Genomic DNA, 16879 nt, shown 5'->3' on the forward strand with positions numbered 1-16879 from the left:
CAGACGCCGGCGCATGAAAATAATGTTTTAATTGATGAATTGTGGTAAAATACTCCGGTATGGTTGCTGGTACTTTTGGAAAAAGGATTCACTAAGGTGAGTGTGTGTGTGTGTGTTTTTTTTTGTGATATCCATCAAACATTTAATCGATTTTAAAGTTCAGCTGCAGAGGAAAAGAGCGGCAAAGTAGGCGGGAAATCACCAACCGGATTATAATAGCGTAACGTTACGTTACTTGAAATGTGTTTGATACTATAGCATTGTGCACAAACCTTACCTCGTTGCAATATTAACAGTTTTTCAAAAATAAGTGTGCCCTCACGAAATTTAAACGCCCTTTTATTACAAATTAAACCTTATGGCAACCCTGCTAAAAAAAATCCAGCTTAAAACAGCCTGGGCTGGTTTTAGCTGGTTAACCAGCCCGGTTTTAGAGAAGTTTTGGCCATTTCCAGGCTGGTCTTAGCTAGTCAGGCTAAAAAATGACCAGCTAAAACTAGATTGACCAGCTGGTTTAAGCTGGACATAGCTGGTTTTGGCTGGGCTCCCAGCCTGGCTCTAGTCAAGCTGGTTTTAGCTGGTCATCTCCCAGCCTGACCAGCTCAGACCAGGCTGGAAATGGCCAAAACCCCTCTAAAGCCACCCTGTTCGACCAGCTAAAACCAGCCAACCAGCCCAGGCTGGTTTAAGCTGTTTTTTTCTCAGTAGGGAACCACAAATCAACTACAATTTGCTACGTTAATTAAGCTATTTGCAGTAAAACGCATACACATGGTAATACGTCAAAACAAAAACATGGTTAAGTTATACTTTTACTATTAAAAAAACCTTATTTTTGGCGGACTGACTTGTATAACTATAGTACAATGGTCATTGTTAGTGTAGCAAAATAATCATGTTTTGTGGTTACTATTACTTTACTCCCCTAATGCAAAATTAACTATTACTTATTTAATAATGTATATTACAGTTTTTCCTCTATTGATTTGGCTCATTTCTTGAAACAGGAATTACATTTTCAAAATAACACAGACAAACCTCCAAACCACCTGGCAAGTGTTCACAACAGAATTCTCATTCATTTCATCAAATTGCAAATAACTACATGTAGCCTACATTTAGCACAATTTCAAGTGAATAGATCTAGTTCAGGGCTGTCCAAACTTGGTCCTGGAGGTCCGGTGTCCAGGATATTTTAGTTCCAACCCTAATTAGACACACCTGAACTAGCTAGTCAAGCTCTTTCTAGGTATACCTACTGTATATATACAATTAAAGTCAGAATTATTAGTCCCCCTTTTGAATATTTTTTTTATTTTTCCCAAATGATGTTAAAACAGAGCAAGGACATTTGCACAGTGTGATAATATTTTTCCTTCTGGGGAAAGTCTTATTTGTTTTATTTCGGCTAGAATAAAAGCAGTTTTTAATTTTTTAAGAACCATTTTAAGGTAAATATTATTAGCCCCTTTAAACTATATATTTTTTCGATGTCTACATTTTAAAATAATTTGCCTAATTACCCTAACCTGCCTAGTTAACCTAATTAACCCAGTTAAGCCTTTAAATGTCATTTTAAGCTGTATAAAAGTGTCTTGACAAATATCTAAGCTGCATCCCAAATCGTATACTTATGCACTATTCTACGCCATTTTGTAGTTTAAATAGTGTAAGTAGTGTGTTCACACTGAAAACTCTAAAAACATTAAGTGCACTTTAATTACCCGGATGATGCACTCATTCAGCCGGTAAAATGAAGTGTGTAATGATGGACACTTCACGCACTCAACGACCGCAGGTTTGCTTCGGTTTGCTTACATAGCGAAAGGGGCGGAGCTATCGGACGCACATGTTGAATAACTTTATTTATTTTGGATGGTGAAAGCAAAATTCTCCTACGAGAGTGATTATAGCGCCTCCCGATGGTGAATGCGGTTATACTCACGGCAGGTATTATTTGATAATTCGGTCGTTTATTTCACTGATTTGGCAACCGTCAAACGTCATCAGGGAAACGGTTTGAATTTCCGCTTAGTAAAAAAACATTAGTGTGCCATTTGGGACGACACTACATACATATACTATCCTGTTGAGTGTGTAAGTGCAGAAGTACATAGTGCATGAGTGCATAAGCTGCGTCCCAAATGGCACACTATACACTATGCACTCATGCACTATGTACTTCTGCACTTACACACTCAACAGGATAGTATATGTATGTAGTGTCGTCCCAAATGGCACACAAACGTTTTTTTACTAAACGGAAATTCAAACCGTTTCCCTGATGACGTTTGACGGTTGCCAAATCAGTGAAATAAACGACCGAATTATTAAATAATACCTGCCGTGAGTATAACCACATTCACCATCAGGAGGCGCTATAATCACTCATATAGGAGAATTTTGCTTTCACCATCCAAAATAAATAAAGTTATTCAACATGTGCGTCCGATAGCTCCGCCCCTTTCGCTACGTAAGCAAACCTGCGGTCGTTGAGTGCGTGAAGTGTCCATCATTACACACTTCATTTTAGCGGCGGAATGAGTGCATCATCCGGGTAATTGAAGTGCACTTATTATTATTAGAGTTTTTAGTGTGAACACTATTTATACTACAAAATGGCGTAGAATAGTGCATAAGTATGCAATTTAGGACGCAGCTATAGTGTATAGTGTGCCATTTGGGACGCAGCTCTAGTCTAATATTTAGCCATCACGGCAAAGATAAATTACATCAGTTATTGGAAATGTGTTATTAAAACTATTTTGTTTAGAAATGTGTTGAAAAAAATCTCTGTTAAACAAAAATTGGGGGGAAAAATGAACAGGGGAGCTAATAACTCTGACTTCAACTGCATATACAAGCATAGATTTTGTATGATGGTCTTTTTTGTATAGCACTTTGGTCAGCATCTGATATTTTTAAATGTGCTTTATAAATAAAGGAAACAAAACCATGAAAAAAATATCTGTATTTATTCAGGTGAAACAGTGCAAATATGTTTTCCCCCAGATATATACATATTAAAGAAACCAAGGAAAGTATAGTCGTATGGAAAAGAGAATGTACCTGTAGTAGAACAATCGTATAACATTAGAAGACATCACATCTTAAATTAACAATACAAAAAAAAAAACATCTGCACGGTCACTATAGCTAGTATAGATATGAATCTGCTTCCTACTGCGTAGAAAAAAAATAAACTTTGTACTGACTGAATACTGTCAATAAAGTCTCTCTCTATATATTTATAAGTGCATTTAATACTGCACATAAAGTGTGAAATCCCTTCTGATACAAAAATTAATACTGCATGACGCTTAACGTTTGCATGGTAACGAAAAAAAAGCACATGCATCTCGAGTTTTTCTTTTCAGAGAAAGAAAGTAACAGTCGGTTTGGTCACTGCATTGTGACTAATAAACCTTTTTTATAACATCTATGCCAAAACAAATGGGTAAACATGCCTTTCAACAGCGTTTTAACATTGGCACGCTCTGCGAGATGTGCCTTGTAAACTTAAAAACCAATAACCGTTTGCCTTAGCAGCACAACAACCTAATTTAAAAAATACCAAACAGTGAAAAGCAGAGTTGGCCACCAGAGAGGAATAAACCTCTTCCCTTGTTGGAGTTCAGGCATTGGAGTGTGTTGTTGCCATTTTTCTTTTTGCTGGTTTCAATGGTGTGTAGAAAATGGATGACAAAAATGGTTGGTTCCCTGGGTTTAAGTCAAGTGTTTGGCCAGTGTATTAGTGTCGTCAACTAGCTCAGTTTGCTCAGTAGTTTTTCTTCTATCAGTCTGAACTGCACGCTGACAGACATCTCTGCGATGAACTGCTCACAGCCCTCCTTGGTGACTTGCTTGCAGTACCGCAGGTCGATCTGACAGATGTTTCCGCAGCGCTTGAAGTAGGTCAACGACAGGTCTGTAACTCTATTACACACTGTGAAAGAGAGGAATATGGATTTAGAGAACATAATATTACGCACTCGGATTAATGCTAGACGTACTGTATGGCCTTGAATGATTTTCCCAAGATGCAACATCAAACACTTGGGGCTAGGGCGACTAAGGGTGTCACGATCCTCTAAATCCTCGATTCGATTACATTTTTGATTCTAAACGCACAATTCGATTTTCGATTATGAATAATTAATGACCAATTAATTATTTGTAGCCTACCGTTTAAACTACCTGACCTGCATGGTCTTTGTTTTACAAATAAACAAATCATACAGTAAATGAATAAAGGCAAGATACACACATAATCACCACCTGTCAATCACTTTTTCTGCGGGACTCGTGAATAGGCAGTGATCTGTGTCGTTATAATGGCGTCGATAAAAAAAAGACGCACAACCAACAGGAACCAGCCAACAGTATCTGAGGTGTTCGCTACAATGACTAAGTACAAGTGAGTGAAAGATGGAAGCATTCCTTTGACTGTCTGAACCTGCCGTCTCGAGCGCATGGCTGTGAGTGCGTCTGTGTCTTTGTGGTCACGTGGTGTGCATTTTCAGAGGTAGAGGGGAAGGAGGGCTGCTCAGAAATGCTACACGCCACTGTGGATGTCAAATCGTTGTCGTTCTAAAATGCCATTTAAAAACAAAGACAGTGTAAACAGGGCCTGAGTGTGAACTTTTCGCGAGCGGATTTGCAACGGGGGCGGGCGGAGGATCGCGATGCCGGTGTTGTCTATCGGACGAACCATACGTAATACGTACATAGCAGAGCTTGCAAAACTGTGTTTTTTTGTTGACAACACAAACGTTGTCAACATAACTCACTGGAAATCCAAAATGCTTAAACACCGGCGACTTCATTGAAAGAGGAGAGGGTTTAAGATCTGTCGACGGGTCTCCTGCTTCTGCAGTTTAACAAGCACTTCAACAAGCCTGTTTTTTTCCCGCTTGGCAAGCCAAGCTGACGTGACATGGGGGCGTGGCAGCATCAATTCTATTTTTTGATTCGATAATCGAAATTGAGCATAAATTTCGATCGATTTCGATTAAAAATCACCCCTAAGAGCTACCATATAAATTTTTGTTGTACAATATATTGACTAGAATAAAAGCCCCCTTAAGTAATGTTGTCCAATGACTAAAATTAAATGTCACTTTAAGTTGAATCTTGCAAAATATCTAGTAAACTATTATGTACTGTCATCATGGCAAAGATAAAAGAGATCAGCTATTAAAACTATTATTCTCTCTGTTAAACAGCTCTTGGGAAATAAAAACATATGAATTTATTGAAGGGCTGATCATTTTGCCTTCAACTGTATTATTTATCATCTGTGTCTTAGCATGTGTCATCTGTGTGTTAGCATGTTACGTGAAATTGTTAGTACCATAGACTGTAAAACATAGCTCAGTACCTGACAGGTTGATGTGTGTGAGTGAGTCTCTGGTGGTGGTGCCGGCTGCCGTGAGGATGTTGACGCTCTGGTCTGTGATGTGATTACAGTAACTGAGGTCCAGTTGGGAAAGTAAAGGCATGTGTTTTATGATCAGCTTCAGCGACGTGTCTGTGATGTCCAGACCGGCTAGACAGAGATCCTCCACATTCCTCAGCTTACTTCTGCAATCCAGCTGACCTGGCAGACACAAGTAAACATCTGTTTTTTTCTGATCAAATTTTAAACTGTTTAACAAATACTGATTATAATTTACAATAAGATTCCATTAGCTGATGTTAATGTTTTTATTGATATGAGCAATTAATGCATGATACATTTATTACAGTAATTATTCACAGTGTTATAAGTAAAGTTAATAAATATAATTTTAATAATGCATTAGTAAATGTAGCAATTAACAACTGAAATTAATAAATGCACAAGGGTTGGTGATTCTCAGTTAAAAAACTTAACAATACATGCAAATTGACTACCTTTCAATATCTCTATTGCTGTTTTTGCCCCATTGACTTTCATTATAACGACATTTTTTAAATTGCAAAGCCACAACACCATATAATCATGCATGCAAGATTATTGGTGGTTTTGCCTCTTGGGAAGAGGTACAATCTGCAATTTTTACTGTTGATCATCAGTTACAGTTAAAAAAAAGCTTAGTTTCTGAGTGTACTTTAATATGTCTGAGAAAATCAAAATAAGCAGCTCAGCTCTCAGAACATAGTAAGTGTATATAAGCACACACACTATATAACTTGCTGTTTTACTCCACAGAACTCCATATAAGAAATTGCACCTCTTCCCAACTGGGAAAACCACCAACAATCTAGAATGCATGATTTTTTTGGTGTTAAAGTTTTGCAATCAAAAAATGTTGTTATAATGGAAGTCAATGGGGCAAAAACCGCCACCAACACAATGAAAGGGTAGTAACATTTGAACAGTACACAAGGGTTAACTTGTGTCAAAATTATATTCATTCATTCATTTTCTTGTCGGCTTAGTCCCTTTATTAATCCGGGGTCGCCACAGCGGAATGAACCGCCAACTTATCCAGCAAGTTTTTACGCAGCAGATGCCCTTCCAGCCGCAACCCATCTCTGGGAAAATCTAAATAATATAATATGCATAAATATATAATAATGTGCATAATAATATATGCATGAGTAAAATAATTCAACACAAATGTAAAATTATAATGCATAAATATGAAAAATAAATACAAAACGACGCAGTCACGGACTGAAAAATAATAGTGTGACATCAGTTTTATCTAGTAGACCAATGACGACACTATTATAATTAAACTTTAATGACATTGACTGAAAACTTTTAGTAGTTTTGCATTTATTTTTCATGTTTTTGCATTATAATTTGACGTGTTTACATTTTAATTTGCTTTTTTTTTTAAATGTGACTGAATAGTTTCTTCTAAACAGTTTTTCCTACAATAATTTACCATTTAAAATGTTTTTATTTACACTTATTATTCTTCAAGATGTGACCTCAATAATTTGGGTAAAAAAATAATCCTATAATTAACTAAATGGAACTTTATTGTAAAATTGTTCAATCTGAAATATTATAAACTTTTTATTCTGTTCATCTATATATGAAGCAGCTTTGACACAATCTACTTTATAAAAAGCATTATCCTCTAGTAATAAAGAAGTTGACTAATGATTAACTAATGTTAATAAATAGATTACTGTGTGTATAGCACAGTAGCACAAATTACTTTGCTACTTGATTAGTACACAAGAGGGCGCTGTAGATTTGCAAAAGCAGATAGTACATGGGTCATGTTGGAGTTAAACAGATCATTCACACAAAATAATAGAAAATTCCGTCATCATTTACTCACCCTACACTTGTTTCAAACCTTTATGAGAAGCTTTCTTCTGTTAGAAATAAAATAAGATATTTAGAAAAATGTTGCACACCTGTAACCATTGACTTATATAGTATTTGTTTTTCCTACTATGGAAGTCAATGGTTACAGGATTTCAGCTTTCTTCAAACTATCTTCTTTTGTGTTCAACAGAATAAAGAAACTCGTAAAGGTTTGGAACCACTGGAGAGTGAGTAAATAGTCAGTACATTTTCATTTTTGGGTGAACTAACCCTTTAATCAGCAGTTAAAACTATCATTTATTACCTGGTCTGTTGTCTGTCGGTGGAGAGAGTAAATCTCTTATCTGGTTGTCCTTGAGTCCTTCTACCCACTGTACATCTAGATTTCTTAATAAAGGACAACTGGATGTGCATAAAGCAGAAACTGCTGCCCACGAGCAGCCCGCCAACAGCAGAACCCGTAAACCTGCCAGAAAAACAACACAAAGAGGTCATGCAAGTATCAGAGACATACATCAGGGTAGGGTTGTGAAACGGAGGCCAGCAAGTAAGTGCTCAGCAGGTAAACTTCACTCCTCTGACCTTTAAAGGTGCTCTAGCGACAGACGCTAGAGGTTACGGTCTTTAGCCTCCTAGTTAGAGCAGCCGACTCCCATGTGGAAGGTTGCCGGTTCGATACCAGCTTGGAGCGGGTTGGGTGGTGTAGGACTGGCGGGGTTACATTGGTGTCGTGACCCGGATGGGAGGGAGGTTGTGGGTGGTGGTGTGGTGAGTGTAACGAAAGCCAGCTAGCAAGTGCTGTGCAGGTAAACCTCACTCCTCTGACCTCTAAAGGTGCTCTATCGAAAAATGCTAGAGGCCATGGTCTTTAGCCTCCTTGGTAGAGCAACCGACTCCCATGCGGAAGGTTGCCGGATTGATATCAACTAGGGGCAGGTTGGGTGGTGTAGGACCGGCGGGGTTACAATTGCACCAGCTGTTCTTAAGTTCTTTCTTAAACTGGAACAGATAGTCCACATTAGGGGCTTAGTGACTACTAGCTAGTTTGTAACTAAATTTGTTCTCACTTCGGTTGCAGCACATGTTCTTAAGGCAAAGCGTAGTTAGTAGGTCATAAGCTCTAGAAGTTAAATAACTAGTTATTTGTTGTACCTAAAACTTGGCTAGGCGACAAGATTTTTGTCAGGTAGTGTACAGTAGATATAGGAGGCATTTCGGATACAGCCCAGGAATAAGTGTATAAGGAATAATTCTGCTATTAGGCAATACAAATTAGGCAATAAGTAAAACTGTGATTGTACCAGGTAATCTGTTGATCAGCCAGCTGAGCTGCTTCTTGGAAATGTTGGTCCAGCTCAGGTCCAGGGAGACGGGCTGCCTGCGGATAATCCCGCTGAGCATGAGCGGAGTGATCGACTTGCACCGGTTCAGATCGATCTTGGTCCACAGTCTTTTATCACAACACCTGAGAACAGAAGCAGGAGACCAATGAAAACACTGCAGGAGCAGCAGCATTACAGAACAAATCCACTAGAGTACAGCTGCACAATTCATCCTTTCAGCATCGATATCGCAATGTGTGTGTCCGCAATACTCACATCGCAGGATCTGCAATGTTAAATTCAGATTATAGTCGATCAACAATTGAGAATAAAGGAGATTTGTGGAGTCATTGCAACATATAACCACACCAGAGGGAAACTTTATTATTTGCATGTGTTTTAAATCAGGGGTTCTCAACTGGTTTGGCCATGGGACCCACATTTTTACATGGTCATCAAGCCGCGACCCAAATTTTTAGGAACTATAATACAATTTTAGGAATCATACTTAATTTGTATTTATTTGTTAACATACACAGGTAGTGACAGATACATCATAAGAAATTCACCAAGACTTACAAATAAACACAATTTTATTGGTGTCATTTAACAAAATGGATCAAATTATAGAAATATTACAAAGTAAAAACGACAAATATTGTTACATATAAACAGTTATAAACTGTTTATAAAACATGCTGTCTGGTTTTTAAAAGTTGTTTTAATTTAGAAGGTTTCATGCTCTCTTTTGAGAGCACCTCACTACATATGACACTGAGGCTTTAAGTCTTTTTTGTTGTCAATATAAATATCTGTAATTTACATATTAGGGTTCATACTTGCTCTTCGACATATTTGTTGCAATACTTAAATGAAATTTCACAAGTCAAACGGAGTTGTCATGCACACATTTCAAAATAAAAGTCCGGTATAAGCAAAATAAGTAAAAAAAATGTAACTTTTTATTTTTTTTTGACCGCACACTTCGAGACCCACTGAAAATGTTTCCGCCCACCAGTTGAGAAACACTATTTTAAAGGAAGTGTGAAGCATTCAGGCTTCATAATGTAAAGCATTTGTCACCTTAAGGAAGAAAAATGTTACAGATTTGTTAATAGAATGAAGACTAGACACTGTTATTTTACATTTCATTAATACATTTCTGTATCTGAATACTGTTTGACTCTCCGGAAAACCATAAAGCACTGTTCATTTGACCTTTTTCTTTGCTCTACTGTAATTATTCTTGCAATTGTATTTGTTTTTATTCATGATTCACACCTTACAAAATCGACCCAACCAATCTGTTCATTCATTCATTTTCCTTCGGCTTAGTCCCTTATTTATCAGGGGTCACCATAGTGGAATGAACCGTCAACTATTCTGCAAATGTTTTATGCAACTGATGCCCTTTTAGGCGCAACCCAGTAAGGGGAAATACCCATACACACTTACATTCTCATACACTACGGCCAATTTAGATCGTTTAATTCTCTTATGGTGCATGTGTTTGGACTGAGGGGGAAACCAGAGCACCCGGAGGAATCCCACACCAACACAGGGAAAGCATGCAAACTCCACACAGAAATGCCAACTGGTCCAGCCGGGACTCGAACCAGCGGCTTTCTTGCTTTGAGGCCACAGTGCTAACCACTGAGCCACCATTCCGCCCCAATGACAATTTGAAAAACATCTTTGATTCACTTCCAATGTTGACTACTTAAATGACCCCTCCACTCCCCCCTGACCCCAAAAAATACTGAAGACGTACCATCTGTTCCAAGTCTTGCAGACACTCATACAGACACACAGGTCTTTGTGGATGAGGTGGCTGAAGACTCCCATCCACACCTCCCTCCGCAGGACATGGTTCTTCCCATCATCCAGAGGTAGTCGGTCTGGCGGGGGGCTGATTGGAGGTGGACGGATAACATGGCGCTCCATCTGGACACATTTGGGCGGAGATCGACAAGGTGTGGGCCGGAAGACAGGTGCAGGCGTGGTGGTCCTAATCAAACTCACCGGTGTCTGCTCTCGCAACGATCCGTTTAGCTCCCATTTAGGCCCCAGCCAATCCCGAAGATGACTGCTGCCATTATTCAGTGGTTTTCTGTCCTCTCCGTCACTACTGGGTTCAGTCTTAACCGTCCTGCCATTCTGATGTGCCAGGCGATCCTCAGTCTTTTGGATCTCCTGGTTCAGTTGTTTGCTCAGCTCTTTACTCAGTTCTTTATTGGGCAGTCGAGGTTTACGTTTGGCTTTTCGCTGGCTTTTTGACTGTGCGTCAGTGCTAGAGGGACCCGCCTGGGTTAATCCGCCCTGTGATTGGTCACTTTCCAATGTCTTATGTGAAACTTTCCCGTTTTCTTTTCGGCTACTTAACGCTTTTTCTTCTTCCTCTTCATCTCTTTCATCATCACCATCCTCTTCCTCTGAGGGCACAAAGCTTCTTTCTGGTTGGTTTTGCTCCTCGTACTCCTCATCGTCCTCTCTTTCCTTCTTGATGTGTCCCAGGATCAAAGAGGTTGAGAGATCATCAGGATTGGTTCGCTTCTTCTGTGAATTTCAAAAGAGGGTCAAATGTGCATGCATGCTTTGCAGAAATACGATGGACCCTTTTCACATCTGGCGAATGTCGTCTTAAATTAGAGCGCAGTGAATGGGAAAGTACAACAATTGTTTTTTTACAATTCTATTTGCTGAAATAATAACAAAAAAACAAGACAATGGTGTTATCAAGACTTTCCGAAACAGAAAAACAATTAGTGTGAGACTGATAACGGCAGCCAGAAGAGAGAATAATGTCAAATTTACTGTCCCGCCCCCATAGACCCAGAGTTACAAGACCTTGAATGGTCTAGCGCAGGGATGGGCAAACTTGATCCTCGAGGGCCGGTGTCCCTGCAGAGTTTTGTTCCAACACTAGTCAAACACACCTGAACAAACTAATCAGTGTCTTCGAGATCACTTGAACTCTATAGGGAGGTCTGTTTGAATAGGGTTGGAGCTAAACTGTGCAGGACACCGGCCCTCTAGGACCGAGACTGCCCACCCCTGGTCTAGCATCACAATATTTATCTGAGCTTTTAATCCCATACACACCTAGACGTGCTTTACGCTCGTCTGATGCAGGTGTTTTCACTGCTCAGTCAACAAGGCCAAAATCTATGGGAGACCGGGCATTCTCTTCATCGGCACCTACAGTAAATTGTAGAACGTTTTAAGGCTGGTTTATACTTCTGTGTCGAGTGATCTGCATGACCCATGGCACCTGACTTGCGCATAATCGTGCATTTTTACTTCTGCGTGCTGTTTGTGTTGCTCTGCAATAACACTTCTGAAACACTAGCTGGCAGTTAGGGTTGGGCCTATAGACGATGTCATCGGTCAATAGACAACACGAGGGCCGGTGTCCCTGCAGAGTTTTGTTCCAACACTAGTCAAACACACCTGAACAAACTTATCAGTGTCTTCAAGATCACTTGAACTCTATAGGGAGGTCTGTTTGAATAGGGTTGGAGCTAAACTGTGCAAAACACCGGCCCTCTAGGACCGAGATTGCCCACCCCTGGTCTAGCATCACAATATTTATCTGAGCTTTTAATCCCATACACACCTAGACGTGCTTTACGCTCGTCTGATGCAGGTGTTTTCACTGCTCAGTCAACAAAGCCAAAATCTATGGGAGACCGGGCATTCTCTTCATCGGCACCTACAGTAAATTGTAGAACGTTTTAAGGCTGGTTTATACTTCTGTGTCGAGTGATCTGCATGACCCATGGCACCTGACTTGCGCATAATCGTGCATTTTCACTTCTGCATGCTGTTTGTGTTGCTCTGCAATAACACTTCTGAAACACTAGCTGGCAGTTAGGGTTGGGCCGATAGACGATCGGTCAATAGACAACACGATGCTGAGTCGATGTAACGGAGGCCAGCTAGTAAGTGCTGTGCAGGTAAACCTCACTCTGACCTCTAAAGGTGCTCTAGCGACAGACGCTAGAGGCCATGGTCTGTAGCCTCCTTGGTAGAGCAACTGACTCCCATGCGGAAGGTCGCCGATTCGATATTAGCTCGGAGCGGGTTGGGTGGCATAGAACTGGTGGGGTTACACCGGCATTGCCAATCCTCCACCCTGCACCCAGCGCAAACCCTCTTGCGAAAAATACACACTTAGGCCCCGTTTACACTAATACGTTTTAATGTTAAAATGGCATTTTAGAACAAAAATGATCCACACCGAGTTTTACTAAGCATTTCTGTACAGCCCTCCGTCCGCTGAAAATGCACATCACGTGACCACACACACACAGACACAGCCACACACTGTCCTGTGCTCCTCTGAGCTCCAGGCAGAGAGCAGTGCACGTCGGACACATTATCAAGGATGTACCGCTGGATCGTGTCTCACCATAGTTATTAAACGTTAAATTTAGACATCACAAGTCTTCCGGAAATCGCGTGTCTCCCTCCCTCCCGGTCCTTAAGTACGTTGCGTACCCATCTCACCCCTGGATCCCTCCTCGCTCTTCAGACACGTTGCGCGCACATTATCAAAATCACTATCAATACCCCCCCGCCCCGCTTTTTTTACATGATGCTATGCCATCCATCGCGATGGTTCACATTAGACATTGTACGATGCAAATTGGTCGACATCGACCAACCCTACAGGCAGTAGGTTTTTATGTTTGTCACTGTCGACTTTCTTCACAGGTGCTTGTTTTTTTTCTGAACGCTTCCTTAAATGTACAAGTAGCTAAAACTCGCTCATTCAGAGGCGGGAACCAGCCGATGTGCAACAACTTTTACCATAAGGGAAACACAAAACAAAGTCTCCATCTGGAGCTACTTCACAGGACTCCACACTTGTAAACAGCTCTCAGCACTCCCCACACTCGTCACCACTACCGAGCTGACCAATCATCAATCTGTCTTCACTCCGACAAGTGAAGGATGCTGCAATTATATATATATATATATATATATAATAAGTTATATATATATATATATATATATATATATATATATATATATATATAACTTATTATTATTTATATGTTTGTAAAGAGCCTTGAGATGCTACTTTTAAAGGCGCTATTTAGAGCTGCACAATATTAGAAAAAAATTTGCATATTTAGATTTTATGCAATTTATATCACGATATTTTACAAGATACTTTAATTAATTCATAATTTTAGATTGATTGGAATGATTTTGTAGGGGAGTGCATAGAATATAATAAACAAATTACAAGTAAAGATCAATAGAGCAAATATACAAATGATGGAGTCTAACAGTATACAGGAACAGAAATCAATGAATCAATGAATCATGTGGCTTAAAATGATTACACAGGTAAACTTTGATAAACTTTCACTTCATCGTGGTGAAGCTGACTCATGTGTTCGGAGCTGTTATACCTGGTCAACTACAATCCTGACTCCACTTTGTACGTCCTGCATTATGACTACTGCAGATTCACATATTTATATTGTGCAGCCGCTAGCGTTATATAAAAATAAAGATTATTATTATTATTATAAACACCTCGCATAATAGGTAATTTGATGCAAAGATGATATAATGCGTACATAAATGCATATAAATGTTTGTTTGTTTTTTAAAGAAAATCTAAATATTAAAAACGTTTGAGGATAAAGATGCTGATGACCGTTAAACGCGTCATTACAGTCATGTGAAAAGGGTCTATTATTTACTTTTCCTCATTCATTTCTACCTTTTTCCTGATGATGGAATTGGAGTCTGAGTCCTTTTCGAAGAGTTTTCTCTTCTTGCGAAGCGGGTTGTCCTCCAGTTTGGGGGAACGTTTCTTTAGTGCGTCTTCTGACTTGCAGGTTGGGTTGTCCTCATGTTCCGTCTTCCTCTTCGTGATGGGTGAAACAGCAGTGGTCTCCGTTGACATGTCCGGTTCTTCCTTTATCAATGTTCGCTGCTCTTTGAGCAGAGATCCAGGGAGATTGGAGGCGTATTTAAACCCTGGGCCTCTTTTTTGCTTTGTGGCCAAAAGGTGCAAAAGAAAAGAAGACAAATTTATAACAACTCCATTGTATCAGAAACATACTTATTAATTTCATAGGGCACTCAATATTTTAATACATAACTTTATGACTTAAAGGGATAGTTCATCCAAAAGTAATCATCATTTACTCTCCCTCGTGGTTTTAAACCTTTATTACTTTCTTCTGCTGCACACAAAAGAAGATACTTTGAAAAATGCTGATTGCTGTGACTCATTGACTTCCACGGTAGTGAAAACAAGTAGCCAATGGTTACAGGGTTCCAACATTCTTCAGAATATCTTCTGTGTTCAAAAGCAGAATGAAACTTTTGCTACTTTGCTAATTTTAAACAAGTAAATGATTTTTTAAGTGAACTATCCTCTTAAAAGATATATTGTAATCAATGTCAGTGGAGTTACCATATACGATTCCTCGCCTGATAGTGCTCATCATCATTTAGATCATGATAAATCACTGAATATTCAAGTATATTGTAAGGACAATGATGCTTACTTTCCCTGTCTTTCCAGCATGATTGCATTTCGGACACTCCCAGCAATTTGGTAACTCGTCATTCACAACACCACCAGCATCCTTATCCTGAACAACAAAGCAGAACAAGCTTTTACTCTAATATCACAGTTTTAGGGGTGTAACAACTCATGTATTTGTACTGAACCATTCAGGTACGAGGTTTCCAGATTCAGGGCTCAAAATTAACCTTTTTTGCTTGGTAGCATCGGTGCTTCTAACTTAAAAAATGTAGGCGCATCAGCCAAAATTTAGCCGCACTTATAAGCACCGTTACTACAAGTTTTATACAAACATATTTATTGCATTTGAAATCAACAGTAATCAAACAAACAAGCAAAATTTATATATATATGCAAGCGTGAGGAAAATATGTCTCAACGAAATCCCGTTATCACAAGAAAATAGATTTTTTAACATAACTGAGTGACCAAAAGATACACAGACTGCTCACCGGCCCTGCACGCACTGCTCGACATGAATGAATCTGTTAACGGTATAACTGTGCTGTTCTCACGGGTGCTGTCTGATATTGCACTGATGCTTTTGACATATACTGTACCTTATTATATGCATACGTCATGTTAATAGCAATACTTTTCATGAGTAGCGATATTAGTGTACTCAGTGTAAGCCCGTTTGTGATGGTGTACGTGGTGTTAAATTTGACATATAGCTGCCACTTGCACGGCGGACAGCATCTGGCGATTATATGAAGGATTAAACTGAAGCTCTCGTGCTAGATGTGGCAAACAGTTACCTAATAAACTCCATCCCAAAGACTTTTCATAGCGGACTTGAAGCCAATAGAAGTCTTTTATCCACTCTTGGAAAAGTGTAGATAGTGGATTAACATTCAGCACATGATCACTAGTAAGATGTGTCATTATTTGTAACTTTAGATGCCATGATTTCTAAAATAAAATCTGTCAGTATTATCTTCATTCTCATCTTCAGCGCTTTACAGTTTTTCACGGTAGTAGCTCTCCCTGTCATCCCAAGCCAGAAGGCGCTGACTGAGTGATTGACAGCTGATATTTCAGTGCTAGAGCAGTGGTGGGCCAATAAGAAGAGCGCGAAGGCGGGGCAAGCATTACAGACTTGGCTTTGTTTACTGCAGCAAGTTGACATGACAACTGTTTTAAACCAGTCCTGAGTGCTGCGTTTCGCATTTCAAGTGCAGAGATGCATTCTGCGTGAATGTCTCCCGAATCCGCGATTATATGAAGGAAACTGGTCGCAAATAACAATTTTATGCACTCGCACAAATGCTCCAAAATATATTTTGAGGTCGCATAGATAAAATTTCGGGTGCATATGCGACCAAAATGGTTGAGCCCTGAGATAAGTACATTTTTACTAAATAAAACTAAATAGAAACTAAATAGATTGCTGCGTGTTTTACGATATACAATAATAAATGTGAACATAGACATTGCATGAAATATTAGGTCATGAAAATGAACTTGAAAGTCTTGGAGAATCATGGAATTTTAGAAGTAAAAATGTGTGTGAACTAGCTGAGGGCCATTATCAGCGTTGACTTGCTGCGTTAACGCAAGACTCTTATCAGGCGATAAAAGAAATATGGCCGTTAATCTATTCTCAAAGTTGGGTTGGGAGCTGGGTCTATTCTACGCAAGCTATGATGACTTTCACCTTGATAGTTTAGCGCGGATGTATACCTGACCGGTGAGCCGTCCGAAAAAAAAAATATATTATTCAGCTCT

At 39.4% G+C, this 16879-nt stretch overlaps 1 protein-coding gene and 1 long non-coding RNA gene across 12 annotated transcripts in view; one reads left to right on the forward strand and one right to left on the reverse strand.

Moving 5' to 3' along the window:
- Window positions 1-867: 867 nt before the first annotated feature.
- LOC147835172 (uncharacterized) lies at window positions 868-3203 on the forward strand. The gene is made up of 2 exons (XR_015501671.1): window positions 868-2247; window positions 2898-3203. It is a non-coding gene; the product is annotated as an uncharacterized LOC147835172 (long non-coding RNA).
- The window catches only part of kdm2bb (lysine (K)-specific demethylase 2Bb), an 81478-nt gene continuing 67553 nt past the window's right edge, over window positions 2955-16879 (reverse strand). For 6 of the 11 annotated variants that reach the window (XM_087268757.1, XM_087268756.1, XM_087268755.1 and 3 more), the window contains 7 exons: window positions 15132-15218; window positions 14336-14611; window positions 10367-11151; window positions 8575-8738; window positions 7578-7739; window positions 5381-5599; window positions 2957-3946 (listed from right to left, as the gene is read on the reverse strand). In XM_087268757.1, coding sequence (XP_087124883.1) covers window positions 3765-3946; window positions 5381-5599; window positions 7578-7739; window positions 8575-8738; window positions 10367-11151; window positions 14336-14611; window positions 15132-15218 — 1875 coding nt within the window. In that variant the 3' untranslated portion in view covers window positions 2957-3764. 11 annotated transcript variants of the gene reach the window in all.

This window comes from Danio rerio, chromosome 10, assembly GCF_052040795.2.
Source record: "Danio rerio strain M-AB ecotype USA chromosome 10, GRCz13ab, whole genome shotgun sequence".
NCBI lineage: Eukaryota > Metazoa > Chordata > Actinopteri > Cypriniformes > Danionidae > Danio > Danio rerio.